We start from the raw sequence: 23,704 nt of genomic DNA on the forward strand, positions 1-23,704 counted from the left end.
GATTGATCAAAACAATTAAGTCTAAGTATGTTAATTTTAGTTAATTACAGAAGTACGGCTTTGACCATCGTGATTGGACTTAATAATTAGCTAGATCTCTGGGAAAACTCAGCGTTATTACGTATCTGTAGTGTGGTGGTTATCACGTCCGCTTCAGACGTGGAAGGTCCCAGGTTCGAGCCCTGGTAGATACATGTATTGACCATAGTGATTGGACATAATAAATAGCTAGATCACTTGGAAAACTCAGTGTTATTACGTATCTGTAGTGTGGTGGTTATCACGTCCGCTTCAGACGCGGAAGGTCCCAGGTTCGAGCCCTGATAGATACATGTATTGACCATCGTGATTGGACATAATAACTAGCTAGATCTCTTGGAAAACTCAGTGTTATTACGTATCTGTAGTGTGGTGGTTATCACGTCCGCTTCACACGCGGAAGGTCCCAGGTTCAAGCCTTGGTAGATACATGTTTTGACCATCGTGATTGGGCGCTTGAATTAGCTAGATCTCTTGGAAAACTCAGTATTACCACGTATCTATGGTGTAGTGGTTATCACGTCCGCTTCAAACACGGAAAGTTCCAGGTTCGAGCCCAGGTAGATACATGTTTTAAGCATCGTGATTGGGCAAAATAATCAGTTAGATCTCTTGGAAAACTTAGACTTACCACGTATCTGTGGTGTAGTGGTTATAATAAATATTTAACAATTATTTCACTTCACTTGGTTTAATAATGTGACATAGGTAGCATACTTTTTCCCTACTTTTAAAACCATTAAACTAAGTAATATAAGTAGTTCAACAGATTGTCAAAAAAAAAAGATGTTAAAAGCCACTGTAAATGGTGCTTAAATGCCTAATATTTCCTTAATAGTTAATACTTCAAAATAATATTAGTAAAAGGCGTGAATTGATCATAGAAATGGGGTTAAAGTACACCCTAAACGATGTCTTTTTTGGAACTGGAAAAAACAGCATATATTGTGTTTGAATGCACCATTATATTTTAGAGTGCAAATGTATGACGGTAAAGCAAACATAATTATTCAAAATTTCATTACATTAAGACTGAAGTGACAGATATTATATAAAAACGTCTTGGTTTGGACCAAGGCCGAAAAAACAAACGATATGTGTGAGGTTTATCAATTGACTGAAGTTCAGATATTGAAATTTTTTTCTAGTTATTTTTATCCACTCAATTCTTAATAAATATTTAATTCAATCAACTGATTTTACTGTTAATCGATCTAGTCCCTCTAAATTAATTGAAAAAATTACATATCTACGCTTTTTCAAGAACAATTAATTTCATGATAAAATGTTTTCGGAAAATGTAATTGTTCTTGAAAAAGCGTAGATATGTAATTTTTTCAATTCAAGTTCTATTTTTTTATTGATAGGTGGTGCTTTCAAAGTGATCGAATTTGACGCGCGCGCGATGTTTAAAAACTAGGCTTAGCTCTCGTAATGAAATCTGTCTCGCGCTGGTCTACCTCTTATGACGTCACCAGGGGTATATTTATAATTCCGTTTAAATGAGGTATGTGAAATATCAATTTTCTTTTTCATATTACCAGAAGGGAATAAGAGAGAAGGGACACACTTTATATCTCCATAATGCTTTACACTCGTAACAACAGTCTTACTAACCTCAAATCAACTACCCTTCACTGATTGGCTATCTAACTTCTGCCTTAGCTGTGACGTCTCGGTTGACGAATAAAAAGTAGTTTTGTTTACAACTTTACATTGAAGGAGATAAAAATGGCCGAATTTCATGTTGATAAACGAAATAAAGCTGCGCAATTAATTTAGATACACGGGTATTGAAAACATACCAAAATCAGATAATTTGAAGGTAATAAATAGATGGAAACTAATTTCTGAATTAATATTAAAAAATACAAATTAGTTTCAATAAAATACATACTTGAGGTTATAATTACACAAGAACGAAACATCGACAGCCCTAAGCCTTTGGAGAATGAAAATCTAGCAGACAAATAGGCCGCCTGATACCGCGGAGAACTTAAAGAACTATTTTTGCAGTAAATTGGTTAAAAGCTGTGTACTTGCGCAAAGTTTTCGCGGTTTTCTTGAGGTTGGTCGGACTCTCGTTACCAAAGCAGGCTCTTATGTCTCCCTTCTCTCTTATTCCCTTCTGATATTACAAAATGAATAAATTTCTATAAGACTTTTTACCTTGGATCTACTGTTATTATAACCCTTAAAAATAACCCTTTTAAAATACACGAACGAAAAATATCACCTCACCACAATTCTCTCACATTCACTCTCCCTTCAATGTCGAACGAAACGTTTTATACTGCCAAAGCAATAAAATAACCATTTCTTCGGTTAGCTCTGACTAACTATTTCTTTGGGTAACTCTGACCACATTCCAAATCGCGAAAAACTACTACGACCACCACCACTCCCACAGGCTCGCGGGACAAACTAATAGCCTCATCGTATATATACGATGTGGCTAAAAACTAAATTAACAAAAGTCTGATCTCAGCATCGAAAGCTGAAGTGTTTCTCAAAATTCGCAATTATTTCCACAAACAAAGAAACCAAACTAATGATTTGTCCCCAAATGAACATTTTAAACGGTGGTGATAAGGTTGTTATCTTCAGAGCGTTTTGTTCCTTCAGTGGCTTTTTCCAGACTATTTTCTCTGCAAGGAAAGTAGTTTCCATTTCCAACGGATCCAGTGCTTTAGTTTCGAACATTATGTAAAACCTACATGTGTTTCTAGTAAGTAAATTGTCATCGATTATCCCTTTCAGTTGATTATCAAAAACTTACGCAAGCGTGATGTACTCGTCGAATATTTTGTTCTGAAACGACATATTCTTGGCCATTGCCAAAAATATGTACTCAGACCGAATACTTGGTGAAGTGTAGTAAGATAGGTCTTTTTCGCTGCCCCATGATTTTGAAGGATCAAACAAGAAGTTGTAATGAGAATCAAAAAGACTCTTGCTCGCTAATAAAACGTGTTGTTCGGGTTGGTTCCACAAATGGTATAGTTCGTTAACTTTCTTGTAATAATCTGGAAACTGAACGGTTTTTTCTTCGTAATGTTTAATCCACGTGTTAATTTTCGGGTCTTCGTAGTGCTTGATGTAGATTGTTTAATATATAAGCAAAATTATCGCTAGTTTTTAGGAAATCTTTACCTTTAAGTACTCGTCTAAGTTTTGATCATGAAGGAAATTAGGTACGATTTTATCCATCTTGACAAGCTGGTCGACAGTGTCCAAAAGAATATAATTTTCTTCGCAAAAATCCGATTTCATGTAACAATTCACGATGTTCAAAAGGAAAGTCAGTCCAATTAACCAAGGCATTATTAAATGTTTCCCAGTACCGTGTTTAGATATCGAAGGATAAGCTTTAAATTTAAGTTAAAAAAGTAAATTCATATGAACTAATTTAATATCAAGTGAAGCTATATGAAGCTTGTAAAGAAGCTAGGCACCGCATGTAAATTTTCTCCAATGCCTAAGGCCGACGCTGGTAGTAAAGGAGTAATGTTATATCGGAACTAAATATAAAATATAATTTTTTGGAAAAGGCATATTATTTTGGGAAGTTAATGAAGATAAACAACAATATTTTGGAAAAGGCGTACTTTCGTACGCTCAAGATATAACGCTGTAATCAAAATGCGCTAAAACGAGAAATGGCTATAATGGCAAACGCGTTTATGAAAAAGCCGTTTTGGACAATGCTGTTTTGATAACACGCCCAATCGATAACATACCGTTCCAGAGTATGACACTTCCTATACTTCGCAATGCTACCGAATTAAAGGTTCATAAACTCGCGTCCGCTTATTGACTATTCGCTGTTTAGCAGTTCTCGTTTATATTTAGCCGATACTATGCCTTTAGCAGCTCCTCACTAGATTTCGTTTTTCGATAATGCATGAAGTTTCACCATAAGTTTATAATGCCTCTAAGTAGAGAAATGGCTGCTACTCCTATGGCAATAGTGTTTGTCTGGCTCCCTTTAATGAAACCCTATACTCTCTCCGTATCATTTATCACCTCAACTTCAATACAAAATTGTACTGCCTAGCCTAGCGTTTCTTTTATCCCTTTTAGAATGTTTCAGGACTGAAACCGCCTCTATCTCACGAGAGAGAGAGGGATTTGGGGTTGATTAAGTAAAATTCGTTCCCCCCAATGGCTGCCTATACGAAACGTAAAAATCTCCTTTATTCCATTGGATGATTTTTTATCATGTGACCCATTTAGCAATCGTCTCGTCCGCTTGGTGGCTGCACCGCGACAGAAATTTCAAAATTTTCTCTCTTCGGATCTTAGCGCTATACGAGTTCTGACGTCACAGTAGCCTGCGGAAGATGCCCAGTTGTAACCCGTATTTGTGTACTTAGAGGCATGATAAACTTATGGTTTCACCTATACGTTACTACACGACAAGCTTTCAGTTCCCAATGTATCTTATGGAACATCCATTATAAACCTTTGTTTCAAACCTAAAAGCCATTCAAGTACATCTTACGTTCCAACAAAATAATAAATGTGATGTCCCAAAATATTTTCAGATAATTGTAAAATGCGGTCGTCGTTTTTGTTTTCCGTAAATAAGATTTGTGTATTGCTAAAAGAAGCGATATAACGGTGATGCTCAGTAGTAGGCAAATAACTGTCTGTCAAGATAAATAAAAACAGTTATTTTGAAATTCCAAATCCGTGTACTAGTTAAAGTATACTAACGGCCGAATCGACGTTTAAAAATGCGAAAGTGGTAGTTAAAATTTACCGGGGTCTAGACATAATAACGGAGTCAGAGTGTTTGTACAACCCTCTCGGAAGCCAGAAATTGTTGCCCAGGAAAGAGTGAAGAGAAATAGGTGCCATCATTAAATGGAAAGGGTGACTTTCAACTTCTTCCTTCATGTTTCGTAAAATAAAATAGGTGATACTGTTAAGTATAACCTGGTAACCATGAGTATATTAACCACTAAGTACCCATCTGAGGCTGTTCGGTCATTGCTTCCATGAGATCTACGCCACCGTGGTCACTCTCATAAATTATTTAAGCCTAGCGATCTAACTACTTTTCGCCAAACTCATTTTACAGCTGCCATCATTGACGACTGGAATTCTTTACCCCCGATCTCGTTGTTATTATTAGTAAGTCCCAATTTCGACGTAAACTGTCTGATTACTTTAAAGGCGGAATTCATAAACAGCGAACGCAACGCAATTTACCACAGGCAGGGCGTTGTGCACAAACGTTCTACAAATTAGCTCAGTTATTGATTGTTTGTTCACCATACTTGCCGCCTCCCCCCCCCATTGTAGGCTCCTCCAATCCAAATGTATTTTTACTTAAAGGAATAGCGACCTGATTTAAAAATTATCTCAAATCTAAAGAAAACCTTACTTTTTTGAGAGTTTAAACTCATCTGATTCCAAAAAATAAGGTTGATAAATATTTAAATATGAGGGAAAACACAGAAAAAGCACTTCGAAAACTTGAAATTTGGGGGCAAAAGCAAATTTGCGGAGAAGAATTTTGGTGGGTTTTCTCCATAGATATATATACGGGTCTAGATACCCTACTGAATCGGGGGAAAATACGGAGATGACAGCTAGCAGTCGACGCGATTTTCCCGGGGGAAGATACCTAGTGCGCCATCTATCGCTGAATTTTGAAAGCTAAAAAATTGGATAAATAACTTTTGCCAGCGGGCGTGCTGATGCTTTGCAATTGTATTTGGTAGTTATAATGTTATTATTTGGTTTCGAGGTGGTAAACAAACTTTTAATCATACTTATAAAAAGATATTCCTTTCCAGAAGTTGATAAATTATGACAATGTGCGAAAGAACAACTGTTAACCATCTTTAATGCCTTATTTCACTAACATTTCATTAAAAACACTACTTCTTTTACGTAAAAACTATTTATTTCACTTAAGAACATAATTACACGTATAAAGGAGATCAAAAATACGTAAAGCTATTTGAAAAGTTAAGCCTAATTTGAATTTCCCGCTCTTTTCATATTCGAATTTTTCGTTTTTTTGTTTCTTGAAACTCTCAATAGATGGCGTTTGGATCTAATTCCCCCTCCGTAAAGCGTCGACTGCTAGTTCTCACCTCCGCATTTTTTAAAGGGCCTAACAGAGGGGAAGTGTATCTAGACCCGTATATATATCTATGGTTTTCTCCTTGCTACGTCATTCCCGGCATCTCGCGGAAAAACCAAGCGCGTGCGCCCGAGACTCCCGAGTATACCAATGGCGCGGGAATCTGAATAAAATAGGCTTAACGCGGCGCTGAGACACTAACAGGCGTCACGTGAGTGGCTTCTAGAGAGAAAATGTCTCCTTACTACGTCATCAAGCGAAACAAAATTTTAACTAGGCCTTTTCCAAACACAAAACTTTGATCGCAATTTTATAAATTGCCACGAAACCTAATATAAAAGTAAACCAAGAAGCGATATCTAGTTTATTAGGGAGAAGGTATAAGACGCCTAAGTATTCGCGCGCCATAGTCCCAGTCCCCTTTCAAAATTCAAGGGGGGACGTAAAAGGAGGCCGGGTTATTTCGCCTCTCCTCAGTCGGAAAATACGTAATTTTCGTCATTCGCGTCGCTCTGACGTGAGTTTTCAAGAACCAATGATATGCTGGTTGTAATTTAGAGGCGGAGATTAACTCCGGACCTACGTTTGGACTGGAGATAAGCTGGAAATGTGGCGAATTTATACCTTCTTCCTAATAAACTAGATATCACTAATTGGTAAACATATCATAATAAACTAGATTTTTCAAGGATTTGTTTCGCATTTTAAGTTTGTGGCACACGTCTCATATTATCGCCACCCTTATGGCTTTGGGGGCAACTGTCATTTACTAATAAGTAAATAAATAACTCAATCTGAGATTTTTATAAGATAAGTGACGCCGCTCGTGCTTCAGAGGAAAGTATACTTGGGCGTGGTCTGACTTCCTTGGGTGGAATTTCTAGATTGGGGCTTCTCTTTTCATCGTGGGGTATTCCTCCCGTTTCCTCCGACCTGTCTTTTTTCCCCGGATCACGCTGTCATTTTCCATTCTTTACCCTACCTAATTTTTTTAATTTCGAAAGAAAAACAGGGGAAGAACGAAGAGATTTTTCATCATGGTTTTCTCAAAGAATAGTGGGTACCGTCGCTATCCCACCTAACTCTCCCTGGTGCATGTGGCCTCACGGTCACACGCACTAGTGCATCGTTGGAGGAGATTTTTTTTTTTTTTTCAATTACATTTTATACTAAAGTGAAGCCTTTACGGCGGTATTACCTTTTATAATTTAATACAAAGTTGAAGCTCAAACGGAGAATTGGCTGAATGCGGACATAACAGATTCCAGACAGACATAGGCACTTAGAGTTCAATACAATTATGGTAACACTTACTTCGTAATATTCCAAATTCATTCCTATACTGGTACGGTAAATCTTCAGACTGTTTAAAATAATATTAGCAATGGTGAGTAGAAATAACATAATGCGAGAACCGGGGGATAGACGATAACTGATGGATTAGAGTATTGGCTGACTACTAGCATATGGAGGAATAATGGCTAGTTAATTATTGCCGCGAGATAGATAACGAAATGAAATAGAATTTTCCGCAATTTCCGTTGACTGTGAGGTGCTCAGTGTCCGTAAACGGACCCCAACCCGATCCCGAAAACCGGGGACCCCGGACTTTGCCCCTGACCTAGACCTAAAATATGAAATGTAGTCGGGGTTAGATTTTGGTACTAGGAAACCTCCTTTATATATGTTCCATAAACAATTGTCTGGTTCGTCTGAAATCAGTTATCTTTTATAAAAAGCAGAGAAGGACTATAGTAACAGAGACCAAGTTCATCATCCTCCTAGTCGCGGACCGGCGTCCCTCGCCCTTCTTTCATAATGGCAATAGCCCTTCTTGGGAATCACCCCGTGGAATTAAGTGTTCCTGTAGTTACTAGCCTGATACTAGCAGGAATAAATGTAGTGAGATGGATTTGAAATGATTACAGGCGACCTGCGACAACGTATCTATCCCAATGTACCTCGCGCACGGCTCTGCCTTTGGTAGGCTATTGTTAAGTGCTAGCTCGTGGCGCCTTTGTATTTGCGGGAGAACTACACGACCCTATAACTAAACGCTGAGGATGCTGGAATGACTACGGTGCCGTAGGTGGGGGGTAGAGATTCAACGTTATAGGAATGGGGGTTTCCACTCCATCTGTCTCTCCTTCAAGATACTAGCAGAGGTACTATAATATATAGGAATAAATTTTACGATTCCGATAATTTTTCTATAATTCTGAAACCTACCCCGACATTTGCGACCAGACTTGGTTTTTCTAGGATACCTTGACTCACAACCCTGACCCCGTTCGGACTCTAGTAACGTCGCATGGACAGACAGCCACGTCCAGTTTAATAACTCTCCGTGACATAAGTCACTCGAAAAGGTGGAATGGGAACTTTTGTCAAAATTTTCATAGCCAACCCCGGTCACAGGAAAGCATTGCTCATAGCAACTAACTATACAATAAACTCCTGGTTAGACTTAGCCATACCTGCCAAAGCTGAAAATTCTCTGGATATATTCAAGTATCATTTTGTATATTTCGACATTGTGTCCTGTTGAGAAGAACTAAAAAAGTGTTCAAAGGAGAATCGTTATTCGTCTCTTAAATTGTTAGCCAGTGAACGTTGTACATTTGCAAACGTGTGTCACCAGTTTAATACTTACAAAGTCTAGACTGACGAGTAATGTTGCATTTTCGTCTGCATTCCTTAGTAAGATAATTAAAATGTTTTAAAATATGGACAATTTAACATTTGTTCAACTGACCTGTACTTGAAGATGGTATTGTTGTTAACCAATGTAAAGTTAAAGAAAATTAATTCAGGAGGAATTTTGTCATAATATTTCATGTATTGAACTGAAAAATTCATTCTTAATACTTTTACAAGTACAATAAAATTTGATTCTTATATTCTTTATTATGTTGAAGAACTCAACGACCGTGAAATCTGAAACATACCGCCAGTGAAAACGAAAAAAAAACTGAAGCGCCTTTTCCCAATACGACTTGTGAAGAACGAATTTTTGAACAGCTTTATGAAGTCAATATTTTCTCACAACCTTTAAATAATGAAATTCGAAAGCGTAATTACGCAGGAGAAACTATCAAATATTTCCTCACGCCAGGACGAACGGACTCGATGGGAACACAAAAATACTGTAGCTTGTAGCTTATCCCTAACGAGAATTTTTCCCGTCATATGTTTGTTTTTACACGAGCATATCTGGGAGCACGGCAGTGCTCCCAGCCAAGTCGAGCACTGACATCCTTTTCTCGAAGCAACTCGTGGCACTTTTAAGCCCATTGTAACTTCGTGATGGGTACAGGTAAAAGTCTGAAATTTTGCTTGCCGCGAGGACTGTCAATCCTAGCTATAGTTTCCAAATTTCAAGTTCCTACCCTATATACTTTTCGAAATATCGAAGGTGAAATCTACCTTATTTTGTCACTCACTCACTCACTCACCGATCATCAAAATTCTAAGGTACTTCTAGGGTAGATAGAAACTTAAAATTCAGGATTTAGTTTTCATTTATTTTATAAAGCACAGAAAAATTAAAACATCCCGAAATTTTTATAAAATTGTTCTTTAGTTCTTTATTTTAAAACTAGATGGCGCTGCCGTCTTTTCAACAGAAATAGTGTGTGTTCTTGATGAAAGGACGTAATGGTCCAAAGTTAACCGAAAGTTAAATATATATTAAAGCTAATAAGAGTAGTAGTTTAAAATAAATGTGTCGTAACTGATGCTACATTCTTATATTAGGATATCGCGTACAATCTTTATTACATATTCTCTGCGGGTCGAAAGGGGTAATTCAGCGTAAATAAGGACAAACGTTAGCGATTATATTGGCAAACGAAGTACCATGAGAGGGTCTTGTTTTAATATAACTACCGAGGGTCTACAAAAAGAAGTGAGATCCTATGAAAAACATTAACATGTACAAAAATGGGCCAAGCCTCGCCTCGTGACCTCTCCGCCGTAAAACGTTCTGAGATCCCATGTAGAGCCAAGTCTGCCTTTTGTTCTCATTCAATCGCCAATTGAACAATTATGTTATAAATTAAGTCCTTTTCCAAATTAATAACCAATATTCTTTGACTCTATCATTATTATACATCTTTGTTCGTATCAAAAATATCGTGACTTGGCAAGCGCAGGTCATCCCCTTCGATTATTTTAAAATAGGCAACGATTTAGTGAATATCCCTTCGATTATTTTAAAATCAGCAACGATTTAATGAATATCCCCTCGACTTCCTTTTAATATTACTTACCTGCGATTGCCAAGTCACGATATTTTTGATACGAACAAAGATGTATAATAATGATAGAGTCAAAGAATATTGGTTATTAATTTGGAAAAGGACTTAATTTATAACATAATTGTTCAATTGGCGATTGAATGAGAACAAAAGGCAGACTTGGCTCTACATGGGATCTCAGAACGTTTTACGGCGGAGAGGTCACGAGGCGAGGCTTGGCCCATTTTTGTACATGTTAATGTTTTTCATAGGATTTAAAGCTTACATTACCCTCATTCTTCGCTGTTATGCTTGTTTTTAAATTTAAGCACGCCTTACTTTTCGATTGCAGCAACGACTGCGATAAATCTGTCGATGATGGAAGTGGCTATTACTAAATTCACAATACTAGAGGTCGGACGTTTGTCAAAATACCATACAGTTCGTTAGAAGTCTCTTTAAAAAACCTCTCTAAAATCCCGAAATCGCAAAATCACTCCTCAAAATCTAAAATTCCGATATTTTTCCTCAAAATCGAGAAATCATGAAACCTCAACCTTAAAATCTAGATATTGCAATATTTCAATCTAAAATCCAACCTTGAAATCTAGAAAACCCAAAATCTTATTTAAAATCCCGCAATCTCAGCGTAAAATATTTTAATTTCAAAATCTCGAAGTAGTCATTGAATCTCGGACGTGTAATACTAAATCTGGAAATCTCCTGCAAAACTACAACATCTCTCTATAAATCCCAAAATCTCATTAAAAAATATCGAAATCTCGTCAAAAATCTTATCTCATTTCAAATCTCCTTCAAAAATCTTGAAATCTCATTTTAAATCTCCTTCAAAAATCTTGAAATCTCATTTTAAATCTCCTTCAAAAATCTTGAAATATCATTTTAAATCTCCTTCAAAAATCTTGAAATCTCATTTTAAATCTCCTTCAAAAATCTTGAAATCTCATTCTAAATCTCCTTCAAAACTCTTGAAATCTCAATATAAATCTCCTTCAAAAATCTTGAAATCTCATTCTAAATCTCCTTCAAAACTCTTGAAATCTCAATATAAATCTCCTTGAAAATGTTAAAGCTCGAAGGAAATGTCAAGATTTTTAAAATCTTAGTCAAACTCTAGATAGAAAACCTGAAAATCCAGGTGAAAACCTGAATATTGTCGAAATCTCAAATCCCGTTCACTATTCACTAACATTCCGAAAGTCCAACTACGATGGTTGCCACAATATAGGCAGGTGAATTCTTTCCATTGTCCATTTTTTAACAATATTACAAGAGCTGGAAGCGGGAAATTTCTTGACCAACCCAGTTATCCCAATAAACTTCTTTTTCGTCCATACGAAGTCAAGCAAACTTATTTAAACCGAAAAGACAGCGCTAATGTACTTTCCTTCACGTTACGAGCTCCAAGGTAGCCATTCGCCATTTTTAAGCCACATCGTATGATGTACATCTACGATGAGGCTCTAAGTTTGACCTGCACTTGTCATTCTCGTCGTCGTAGTAGTTGTAGTGTCAGGAGTATCGACTTTGGCAGTATAAATTTTTTCATTCGTCATTGAAGGGAGAGTGAATGTGAGAGAATTGTGGTGAGGTGATATATTTCGTTCGTGTATTTTAAAAGGATGGGGGCTATAATATTAAGTTTAAGCATTGAATCTAATTGTACTATTAAGGTTAAGCATTTTGAATTGTGTTTAATGTTTGCTCGATATATTTAAAGCGAGAGAGAGAGAGAAGATTATGCTATTACATTAATTTAAATGGAAGGTTTAATACTCTATCTAAAATTCCTGTCATCCGTCGACATTAAAGGGTTTCACGCTTTCAATCCCACTCCCCTATTTCAAAATTCAAAGAAATCGAGGGGAAAGGAAAGTGTATACCGATGTTATAATTAGAATGGTTTTAAGGTGGTGTTTATTACTAGAAGTTACGTGTATTTCTCCACAAATCGAGAAGAATTTTAAAAGAAAGTACAAGCTGTTTCCCCTGGAAATTACAATTATCATCTCTTCCTTACCGTTTTAAATCCTATAGAAATCACAATTTTCTGATAACTGGTGAAGCAACGTGATGAAAAAACCATTGTTTCTCCATAATCTTACAATAAATACAATAATAAAACTTATAGAACTCAGAAAATCAAGTAGTCTGAAGTTAATGTAATATTGGAATAACTATATTATACAATATCGAATTGTTGTTCAGTCTCTCAAAAAGAGTCAAAAGAGAGATGTTGACCACTATGATCTATAGCACCACAAAACCTTATGATCCTGTTGATAGGATGTTAATATGCCTAACATAAAAATAATATAACCTAAGCGTTACCTAACATAAGCCTTACCAAAACCTATCCCAAGAATAACACACTATGAAAACAAAAGAAGTCAGCCATAATCTTAATACTAATATATGAAATTTATCTAAATCGAATTCATTCAATCAAACCTTGAGTATGATGAGTGGTGTTTATTTCAAGAATTTCACAAATTTCAAACATTAGCTTTCGTCTCATTCTGTTGCCAGTTGCCACACATTTAACGGAACGAATTTATACCGTTACTTTGTTGACCTTATCAGAAGTGAGATGAGACCAGAAGTACTGAGCTAACCAAATTCTTCACTCGGCGAAAGTGAATATTCTTGATAACACACCAACGGTTGGCCCTCTGGTGGCGGTTTCAGAATTTCCCCTCCAAAACGTGAGACGCTCGCGGTGGTAGACGACCGAACTAGATTCAAGCACCCGCGTATGTGTTCCGCTGCTTTAGGTTGAGGGGAAGGGGGTAGGAAATGTTTTTGGAACTCGACAAATTTTTTTCTCTCTAGTGTAGGCGCTTGGGAAGCGGCATAAAATCCTCAAATTTGTTCACTAGTGCCAGGATCTACTATCAATGCTAGAGCCCTTCACTTCTAGTCTCATCTCACTTCTGACCTTATGCAGATATGAAAAAGTTTTCAAACGCTATTACTAAATATTTAAATGAAACATTGTCACACCATTAACGTCTTTTAACGAAAGGCCATTAGCCTAATTTCATAGTGAAATCATGGATAAAGAATGCGGAAATTTGTTTTCACGCTATAGGATCGGCAACTCCCTATCTCGAACGACAGCTTATTCTGTATATACTCTGTTACAACATCGGTTGTCAGCACGCGCAAAGCTGGGTCTCTATGTAATCTAGCCTTGCGCGTGCTGACAAGAGACAAAAAACTTCAGGATCTTCAGGATTTAAAATCGTTTAAAATATCCTGAAGTTTTTTGTCTCTTGTCAGCACGCGCAAGGCTAGATTACATAGAGACCCAGCTTTGCGCGTGCTGACAACCGATGTTGTAACAGAGTATATACAGAATAAGCTGTCGCTCGAGATAGGGAGTTGCTCCTGTAGAGTGAAAACAAATTTCCTCACGCGCATTCTTTATCCATGGTGAAATAGTTTGAATCGCTGAAATGTCTAAACACGTGACCTTTCACGCGAAATGATAGCGTGATATTACGTGCCCATCGGTCATTGGTCATTGGTTGAAAGACAGGGTGCCTTATAAGGTCATGAAAAGGGTCGCCTAACGCGCTTGGTACAGCGAAAAACGTTTTGCCTTAATTTACAAATTAATTAAAATAACATACTTAGACTTAATTGTTTTTGATGGAACTTGTAAAAGGCACACCCTGAATAGTTACTTTTTAATTTAAGAGTATTCCGAAAAGTAACTTCTCTGTAGTTTTTAAGTAATTGGAGGAGAAAGATCACGAAAAACCCCATGTTAATCTCTATGGGAAATTTAGTTAAAGCAGGTGATTTTTTTTCTTTAACATTACGGAAGGGTGTCAAGTCATATCTACAAGGGCCTACCGGCGCTGTAGAATATTCCATCAAAATTTAAAAACATTTAGCTGCCTCTGTCTATATATATTTTATCCAACAATTTTTTCCCCTTTCTCATTGGTCTCTCGTGCGCTGACAAAAACCACGACGTTCCTTTTTACCTCTCCGAGTGACGATGACGTCACGGAGAGGTATTATACTGGACGTGTCTGTGTGTTTGAGTGTCTGTCACCACGATCGCAGTTGGTAAATCGGAGCAAACGTGTTCGCAGAATGCAATTTTTGGCCTCTACTCACATCGTTAGGATTAAGAAGTACGCGGCGATCGGCTAGGGTCTTCCACCAAAGGTTCACGTAATTACGTGGGTTTATGCCTAAGCAGCTACAAATAGTAATTTTTTTCGGTACAGGCTGTGGCGTAACGACGTATGTTGGGCCCGCCCGCAGTTCGACAATTAGGGCCCCTTCTTGAGTGTCGAGCTTTCAAAAAGTATGAAAGCATCACGAACGTTACAACTTTTCTCTTTCATAATTTATAACAATGCGTCTTGTTGCGGCTCTCGACTAAAATTTCTGGCACATACATGGCTCACTCCGCTAAACTGCAATGCAGGGCCTTAAAATGTTAGTGACATAATTTTCGTCATACACAAACTTAAATTGCGAAAAAAAAACCCTCGAAAATTCTAGTTTATTATATTATATTTACTTCTTTATTTGGTTTCGTAGCAATTTATAAAATTGCAATCAAAGCAAAAGGCCTAGTTAAAATTTTGTTTCGTTTCATAACGTAGTAAGGAGCAATTTTCACTCTAGATGTCGCCTGTTAGTGTCTCAGCGCCTATTCAGATTCGCGTGGCATTAGTAGACTCGGCAGTCTCGGGCGCTCGCGCTTGGCTTTCCCACGAGATGTCGTGAGTGACGTATCAAGGAGAAAAATCCGCCAAAAATCTTCTCCGCAAATTTGCTTTTGCCCCCCAAAATTTCAAGTTTTCGAAGTGTTTTTTCTGTGTTTTCCCTCATATTTAGATATTTATCAAGCATATTTTTGAAATCAGAAGAGTTGAAACTCTCAAAAAAGTAAGGTTTTCTTTAGATTTGAGATAATTTTTAAACCACGTCGCTATTCCTTTAACTACTTGGGAGCATTTTTAAGACAAACAAGATGGCCTAGCCCATAATTAAGCCACATCGTTTACGTACTCTTGCTATCCCTACTACAATAAATATACTTCTAGTGAAATATCCCCTAATATACCGGTCAGGGGAATAATTTTTCAATGGCTGCTTGACAAAGTGAATCACATATCGCCAACGCCCGTTACTAATTTAATTTCTAATACTACTACTATACCACCACGCTTCGGGTAAAACTATTAGTACCATCGATACCTTGTAGCTAAGAAGAAACAAAAAAGTTGCCAAAGCGCGCTGCTAGAATTCTCGGCCGCTCGGACCTGTTCTAAATCCCTCCCATTCCTCTCTCTCTCTTGTAACTCATGAGTCACTAAGCACAGCTCCTAAATACATTCTTTCTCACTCCTACTATCTCTGCAACCCTCTTTCAACAAGCGACTGTAAAGGAAGCCGTATAGTATCAGGCTGGCATGCCGTAGGTCCTGGGTTCGAATTTAAAAATCGTTCAAAATAAATTATGGAGCCAGCGCCACCTAGAAGTAGTTTTACGAAGTACTATTTAAAAATAACGAACGAAACATCATCATCTTTTTCTTCTAAACACTATGTCAAACTAATAGGCCATCGTATATACGATGTGGCTAGAAATAGGATTCTCTTCGCAAAATTATAGCATTATATTGGACCAGGTTAATCAAATTGTAGTATTAAACATGACTCATAAGTCACATGATTTAGAGTGTAGATAATTTTATTATATTGAGAACGTAAGATTCTTCAAATGAACGTATACCTCGCACCTAGATCTAAACAAATGCTAAATGGCTCACACATACATTTAGATTTACTTGAAAAAGTGACAATTAAACTGTAAAGAGACCAAATGACCAAATCAAGATATTTAAAAAGGTCAGGTAGGAAGAGAGGTTTTCAGAGAAAACAGATTTTCAAAACTAATTTTTACAATTAAACATATGTGCAATAATTCAGTTTAATCAGTGGGATTATATCTTTAAATGCAAGGTCTGAGGCAAAATTATGTTGTGTTATTTGGAGTGCAGCTCAGAATGTAAAGTAATTGTTATCATTTCATATAAATACCTTAAAAATCGTAGAAATTCAATTATGTGAGAATTGAAAATAACAAGTTGGGAAAACCAAAATATTACCTCTCCGTGTCGAGAAGATTATATAAACTTAAGTATCCAATGAAAACGTCGACCTTTTTGCCCTCATCCTTTCCTGCGCTTTGCGCTTCCGCATTTCATCTTTACTCTAAACATTATCTTCCTCCATTTTACATACAAAAATCAAATACTCACAAAAAGAAGCGCCAAAAACCTGCTGGCTCTTTACAACCACTTAATTTGACTTAATATCCAATTTCCAACAACAATAATATACCGGTAGTTTCATTGACAACCTACTAGCATCGAAATTCTCATTAAAAATGGCTCCCGCGGATAAAAAAGGGCAATTTTTAACTAGGTGGGCGTTATCTCATTAGATTTGAAAAATATCATTTGTCTTTTTTACCAATGCCTAACCGTTTGGATTTTTTTAAAGCAATCTTAGCACCAAAAAATATTTTTTGATACAAAATAAATGTTTTATATTCTTATTAAGAATAAAACAAGAGGATAAAAAAGGTCTGTCTCTGTCCTCTCGTAATTTTTTAAGCTTTTATCATGATTACTCTATACAACAGTAACAAGGAGTATAAACCCATTAGTGGAAGCAGTATTTTTTTCCGAAACATTCTCGCTTATGTTTATCTTCTCTAGACTTCGCTAAAAACGTATTACTCCTACGTAAAATATTAATAGACAGGCAAGGATTCATACCATTAAAGAAGGAGCGCAATATTATCCATATTTTCATTTCATATACAGAGAAAAGAAATTATTATGTTTCTGAGAGGAGCTTCCCATTTTGGTTGTTGTTTTGAAAAGTATATCGAAATGCACGGGCCTTGATAGATAAAGGAGGCAATGAATGAAATATATCACAATGCACGGGCCTTGATAGATATAGGAGGCAATGAAGGAAATATATCGCATGCACGGGCCTTGGTAGATATAGGAGGCGATGATAATCTCTCTCTTTGCACGAGAGGTTTATCTTTAATATTTAAATAAATATAATTAATTTTAATTATTTTAATCTTCAATAATTAACATTAATAATAGTTAAATCGTTTAAAATAAAGTTATACCTATTATCATCTCAAACTTTGCTAATATTGACGTATAAAGTGAAGGGTACCCCTCTTGCCCGCTTTCTTCAAATTTTGGGGTATATATACGATTCGTTTCCATTATAATAGTAAGGAAAAAGCGCAATTGCGAAAACCTTTGGTGGCGATCCCACCTTAGGGAGGCTAAACGTTTCTCGTAACACTAGCTGATAGCCGCGTATATCCTAAAACCAAACGATGATAATGGAGCAACTAGAAGCCAATGATACAGATTGGTGTCTATGTGGAATAGAGGGAAGACCAGTGGATGGTGGTGTTAGAAGCCAGTGTAAGTGCAGACTGGTGTCAATGTGGGATTGACAAAGAACAGAAGCTGGTGGTGATTAGAAGCCAGTAAGAACAGACTGGTGTCCGTGTGGGATGGACGAAGACCAAAAGATGGTGGTGATTAGAAGCCAGTAAGAACAGACTGGTGTCCGTGTGGGATGGACAAAGACCAGAAGATGGTGGTGTGAGAACTCAAGTAGAGGAGCCGTCTCCGTGACTGTGAAAGCAGTTCGGAAATGGCGAACACGTTTGCTCCGAGACGCAAACTGCGAACGCGGTCACGTGGGTGTAACAACGGACAGACAGACACACACAGACACAGCCGTTACAGAACCTCTCCTGGACTACGTCACACGGAGAGGTAAACAAGTTGGGAAAACCAAAATGTTACCTCTCCGAGTCAAGAGGAGGACTACTTACAAACTTATTTACCCAGATATGGAAATGTTTCTTTTTTTTATGAACAAATACTGAAGTTAAAATTTATGAAATATTAAAGCAGTATACAAAGCATAGCAAATATACTGTAAATCAGATGACATTTTACATCCAACGATATACTTGTACACATTAAAATCATCCGATATGGAAAAAACGGGAAATGAAGAGATAAAACTTTGGAGGGATATTACCTTTACGTGTTTGTAAAGACCCAATTTTCTACTCCTCGACTGTATACCATCCATGTTCAAATTCATATTCACAACAGGGTTGCCATGTAAACACCATCCTCTCGTTTCACTTTTTACCTCTCCGAGTGACGTATGTCACGGAGAGGTATTACACCGGCCGTGTCTGTCTGTCTGTCTGTGTGTCTGTCACGCCCCACGTGACCGCGTTCGCAGTTTGCGTATCGGAGCAAACGTGTTCCCAATTTCCGGACTGCATTGGCAGTTCACGGAAATTTGGGTTTGTCTCCTCTGGCTATTCTACTTGAGTTCCAACACCACCAGCTTTGGTTTTCGTCCACTCCACATGGACACTAGTCTGTACTTGCTAGCTTCCAAGCACAAACATCTTCTGTTCTTCGTCAATTCCACATTGACACCAGCTTCTATGCACCACCATCTTCTGTTCTTCGTCAATTCCACATTGACACCAGCTTCTATGCACCACCATCTTCAGGTCTTTGTCCATTCCACCGTGACCCCAGCTTCTATGCACCACCATCTTCTATTCTTCGTCAATTCCACATTGACACCAGCAGCTTCTATGCACCACCATCTTCAGGTCTTTGTCCATTCCGGCTTCTTTTCCTTCGTCAACGTTTGGTTTCAAGATATACGCGGCGATCGGCTAGGGTTACGAGAAACGTCTAGCCTCCCAATGGCAGGGCTTCCACCATCGGTTCACGCGAATGCGTTTTTATCTATTATTATAATGGAAACGAATCGTATATATACCCCAAAATTTGAAGAAAGCGGACAAGAGGGGTACCCTTTACTTTAAACGTCAATATTAGCAAAGTTTCGAAAGAAAATAGGAACAACTTTATTTTAAACGATTTAACTATTTTTAAAGTTATTTACTGGCGATTAAAATAATTAATATCATTTATATTTAATTAATTATTTAAGATAAACTTATTTCTATGTACTGACACAAGTGAGAGTTAATATAGAACGAGTAATGAAGATTGCATCTGAATCGAAACAGTACACGCATATCAAAGTTAATATAAAGCGAGTAGGGTGAAAAGATCTCTTACAAAACGATAACATTTTCTTTTTGCAGAATATTAAATGGAAATACTTAAATATTTTTCGGCATTACGTTTCTTTTAGTAGTTGTGTAGCTATAAAGCTCTATTTCATCTCAATATTCCAAGAACATCTTTTGATATTAACATTTAAAATTTGGTGTTTACTTTTTAATTCATCTTTACTACATTTATATATAGTGTAAACGTAACTTTTAGCTTCATTAAATAATAAGGATGTTAATACTTCATCTCTCCATACGTGTTGAAACGACTGGGTCTATGAGATAAGATAACCTAGATCTTAACCATAATTGACCTTGTTTCATGTCCTCTTATAGGAGGTCTTAACGGTTCAGATTGAGCCGAAAGTTAAATACACATTTAAGTGATAGATATTAGGTCCTCATTAGAATTATTGTGGATACGCAGGAAATTATTAAAACGCTTTAAACTAAATGATCATGGCAATATCTCGCCGATTAGAACTATGTATTTCCGGTTTGCCTCATTGGCTTGCGGAACTGTGTTTGGAAAGTAAATTCGTCTCGGCTCGGAGAGGTTTATTTTGGTTTCCCAACTTGTATAATTAAAATTTGAAACTAACATGTTTCTTAAAATTCTCGCGTGATCAACTAGTTTCACGCCAATTAAATAGCTATAGTCCCATCAGCATCAGCACGAGCTATTTGTATTAATTCCTCCATATTCTTTTCGCCAAGCTGAGAACTACGCGTTTTACGTCACGTTATTCAAAAACCCGACTATTTTCTTTGAAGACCGCGCTGGCTCAGCGCTGAGCACCGTGACGTCATAATTCCAAAGCAAAATCCCGTTCTGTAGGACACTGTACACAACGCTGAGCTCTGCTGAACGCGGCCCAGATTTCCTCCATGATTTTAAAATCTAAGCCTGATTATTTGAAAGTGTATTTAACTTTCGGCTCACTCTGAACCGTTAATGTCTCTGCATTACAGAAACGAAAACCAAACCCAAGCGTTAACTTTCTGGTTCACTAGGATTATTGACAAATAAAAGTTCATTTGACCAACATAGTAGCGTTCTTCTTTTAATCACTTTAGAAAGGATTATGCTATAAACAGATGTAGTATAGCTTAAGTAATATATAAACATCCATTTCAAATAATAATATAAAAAATATTCTTGGGATATCAAAATGAAACAGAGCTTTATAGCTACAAAACCACTAAAGGCATCGAAATTACGAAAAATATTTCCATATATTAATTTTACATTATGAGAAAACCAAATATTAAGGTTTTGTAGGATTTATTTCCACAAAACACAAAGCGAACGGCTAACGCGGTGCACTAATGTAACAACGGACGGACACACACAGACTAAAACATAAACTGCTTTTTAACTCTTTCCGTTTTAATTTTGAGTTGAGAAACAAGATTATCTTAAATATTAAAATAAATATAATTAATATTAAATATTTTCGTCGATAGTTGTTCGCTTTATTGAGCGTTACATCGTTTTAAAAAAGAATAATTAAACATTCTTGAGAGACTTGACTAAAATTGGCGTTTGAAATGAAGCATAGGCCGGTTGCTTAGCCTTGCTCAAATAGGTAGTATATAAGGGTTTCGAATCGCAGCTATGGATAAGAACAGCGCTATTGCGTGAACCTTTGGTGGAAGCCCCGCCATTGGGAGGTCGGACGTTTCTCATAACCCTGGCCGATCGCCGCGTATGTCTTAACCTTAAGGATGATGATGGAGTTGAAGCCAGGTGTGCAGACTGGTGTCCATGTGGAATGGACAAAAACAAAGACCAGTAGATGGTGGTGTAGAAGCCAGGTGTAGAGACTGGTGTCCATGTTGGATGGACGAAAACAAAGACCAGTAGATGGTGGTGTAGAAGCCAGGTGTACAGACTGGTGTCCATGTGGGATGGATGAAAACAAAGACCAGTAGATGGTGGTGTAGAGGCCAGGTGTACAGACTGGTGTCCATGTGGGATGGACAAAAACAAAGACAAGAAGATGGTGGTGTTAGAAGCCAGTGTGTACAGGCTGGTGTCCATGTGGGATGGACCATGACCAGAAGATGGTGGTGTTAAAAGCCAGTGTTTACAGACTGGTGGCATGTGGAATGGACCAAAAACCAGATGGTTGGGATTTGAAGCCAATAAGTACAGACTGGTATTCATGTGGAATGGACAATTGACTAGTCAGATGAAGTAATAGTGGCCAGTTGAATTGTGGATAGCTTCAAGTTTGAATTTTCCGGGAACTGTGAATGCGGTCCGGAAATAGCGAGCACATTTGCTTCGATTCGGAAACTGCGAACGCGGTCCCCTGGGGTGTAAGTCAATAACAACAGCCTGACAGACAGACACACAGACAGACACGTCGAAATTAGAACCTCTCTAGAGGGCTGCAAACTGAAAAAAGTCATTCCCAAAGCCTGCCAACTCCAATGGTAAAATTTTCACAAACGCCACAGCCACCCTAACGCCATTGCTATATTTTCAACTCCTTCCTAACGCCACACTAAAGTTCATTTCATTTTTGAATCTCTGCCAAAGCCAATTTTGAAGTTTCACACGAATTCCAATCCCTGCCAAAGCCGATTGACAGATTTAAAAATCTTTCCAATCCCTACCAAAGCCAATTGATAAATTCAATAATATTTCCAATCCCTGCCTAAGCCAATGTGAAATTTAACAATTTTTCCAATCCCTGCCAAAGCCAATGAGAAATCCGACAAGTTTTCTAATAATCCCTGCCAAAGCCAATGAGATATGCGACAAGTTTTCTAATCCTTGACCAAACTAATGTGATATCCGACAAATTTTCCCATCTCTGCCAAAGCCAATGAGAGCTCCAACAAACTTTCTAACTCCAAACACAAAAGCATTTAACCTAACCAATTTTCATTTATATTTACCCCAACGTTTCCCAGCCGGCCGTGTGGTATATTATGAACTTATATATTATGCAGGTTTTCCAACGTTATCCCACTGCATTTTTTCAATTATTTCTATTATAAACTCGAGCATTGTTTATAATTGTAGTTTTCCTTTTTACGTTTAATCTAAGGCGACGGAAAAATTTATGACTCTCTAACTTAAAAAGAACAAATAGTTTTAGTTTCGTTTTCTCTCGCACAGCAATGATTTTGATTTTTTTGCGGAGGGACGGCTGTACCAGCCGCGACCGTCATGTGCCGTCTGTGTGGGGTTGAACTTCATGCATCCCGCTTGCGCCAAAACAACCGCGTGGGAAATTCAAAGAGGAAAAATTGACTAATATCACTAATGCCACCCAACTCCAGTTGAATAAAATAAGGCTGGCTCTTAATGCCACCAACTCCATTTGGATACTATAAATGCCAACGCCAGCCAAAGCCACCTGAATCCAACAATAATGGAGTCCCGACCGACTCCCGTATAAGTTTTCGAAATATTTCCACTCCCTTCCGACTCCGTTCCATTTCAGAGATAATATTCCCAAAGCCACCCAAAGCCAAATTACTTATTTTACCCAACTCCAACTCCGACCAAAAATGAGGGAGTCCCTTGGCTTTCTATGGAGTTGGAGTTTTCCCAAAGCCTTTGCAGTCCTCTAAACCTCTCCGTGACATACGTCACTCGGAGAGATAAAAAAGTTGTTGACTAACAATATAATTCAATATTTCATTAACTTCTCACGCGTGAAATTGTTTATGAAATTAAAATTTGGACCTAATAATTTTTCCACTTGTTAGAAGGCAAACGCAGTGAAGGGATAGTGCGATTTTGAAAAGATATGGCTCTACTGAAACTATCATAAACTAGAGGCTAACGTGCAACAGAAAGCAGGTCAGGACAATTATCAAAAACTGTCTTTGTAATCAATACACAGACAACTGCTCGTATTCTCACTTTATACACTTGCATTGGTCAATATTAACCTCTAACGTCTATTGCAGTATGAAAAGGAAACAATTGTTTTCAACTATGCAAGTAACGTAGACGCCGCTTAAAAATAAAATGTTCGTTTTTTCCGAGAAACTACTTGTTTTTCAAAAGCTAATTCTACATTTCGAAAGTTGTTTGGAAAAAACCGACCAAAAGCCTTGCAGCAATGTCGATCAACGAAACAT

General features: G+C 37.4%; 2 protein-coding genes, 1 long non-coding RNA gene and 3 other non-coding genes across 6 annotated transcripts; 4 read left to right on the forward strand and 2 right to left on the reverse strand.

The window, feature by feature from the left end:
• The first annotated feature begins 121 nt into the window (after positions 1 to 121).
• Positions 122 to 194, forward strand: TRNAL-CAG (transfer RNA leucine (anticodon CAG)). The gene has a single exon. It is a non-coding gene; the product is annotated as a tRNA-Leu (tRNA).
• Positions 195 to 259: 65 nt separating this feature from the next.
• Positions 260 to 332, forward strand: TRNAL-CAG (transfer RNA leucine (anticodon CAG)). Its single transcript has one exon. It is a non-coding gene; the product is annotated as a tRNA-Leu (tRNA).
• A 65-nt stretch (positions 333 to 397) lies between these two features.
• On the forward strand, positions 398 to 470 carry TRNAV-CAC (transfer RNA valine (anticodon CAC)). The gene has a single exon. It is a non-coding gene; the product is annotated as a tRNA-Val (tRNA).
• Positions 471 to 1,412: 942 nt separating this feature from the next.
• LOC149710252 (uncharacterized) lies at positions 1,413 to 23,704 on the forward strand. The gene is made up of 3 exons (XR_016377639.1): positions 1,413 to 1,546; positions 23,327 to 23,420; positions 23,531 to 23,704. It is a non-coding gene; the product is annotated as an uncharacterized LOC149710252 (long non-coding RNA).
• On the reverse strand, positions 1,416 to 3,407 carry LOC149710253 (uncharacterized). The gene is made up of 3 exons (XM_089860571.1): positions 3,193 to 3,407; positions 2,819 to 3,132; positions 1,416 to 2,752 (listed from the first exon to the last, which is right to left on the reverse strand). Exons 1-3 carry the CDS (start codon positions 3,361 to 3,363, stop codon positions 2,524 to 2,526), a joined length of 714 nt encoding a protein of 237 aa, XP_089716697.1. The 5' UTR covers positions 3,364 to 3,407; the 3' UTR covers positions 1,416 to 2,523.
• Positions 3,658 to 9,346, reverse strand: LOC149710254 (uncharacterized). The gene is made up of 6 exons (XM_089860572.1): positions 8,895 to 9,346; positions 8,793 to 8,835; positions 8,617 to 8,693; positions 7,454 to 7,502; positions 4,759 to 4,935; positions 3,658 to 4,691 (listed from the first exon to the last, which is right to left on the reverse strand). Exons 1-5 carry the CDS (start codon positions 8,996 to 8,998, stop codon positions 4,801 to 4,803), a joined length of 408 nt encoding a protein of 135 aa, XP_089716698.1. The 5' UTR covers positions 8,999 to 9,346; the 3' UTR covers positions 3,658 to 4,691; positions 4,759 to 4,800.

This window comes from Phalangium opilio, unplaced genomic scaffold, assembly GCF_054372755.1.
Source record: "Phalangium opilio isolate 3A_F unplaced genomic scaffold, DU_Popi_V2 ptg000011l_1, whole genome shotgun sequence".
Taxonomy (NCBI): domain Eukaryota; kingdom Metazoa; phylum Arthropoda; class Arachnida; order Opiliones; family Phalangiidae; genus Phalangium; species Phalangium opilio.

What these genes read in the sequence shown, in the direction of transcription:
- LOC149710253 (XM_089860571.1), bottom strand. Translation starts at nt 3,363, where the DNA reads ATGCCTTGGTTAATTGGACTGACTTTCCTTTTGAACATCGTGAATTGT. An exon ending in ACTTAGACGAGTACTTAAAG is followed by an intron (nt 3,133 to 3,192) that starts GTAAAGATTTCC and finishes ATCTACATCAAG; the next exon opens with CACTACGAAGACCCGAAAAT. An exon ending in GACGAGTACATCACGCTTGC is followed by an intron (nt 2,753 to 2,818) that starts GTAAGTTTTTGA and finishes AAACACATGTAG; the next exon opens with GTTTTACATAATGTTCGAAA.
- LOC149710254 (XM_089860572.1), bottom strand. Translation starts at nt 8,998, where the DNA reads ATGAATTTTTCAGTTCAATACATGAAATATTATGACAAAATTCCTCCT. An exon ending in TACTCGTCAGTCTAGACTTT is followed by an intron (nt 8,694 to 8,792) that starts GTAAGTATTAAA and finishes ACACTTTTTTAG; the next exon opens with TTCTTCTCAACAGGACACAA. An exon ending in AGAATTTTCAGCTTTGGCAG is followed by an intron (nt 7,503 to 8,616) that starts GTATGGCTAAGT and finishes TATTTTAAACAG; the next exon opens with TCTGAAGATTTACCGTACCA.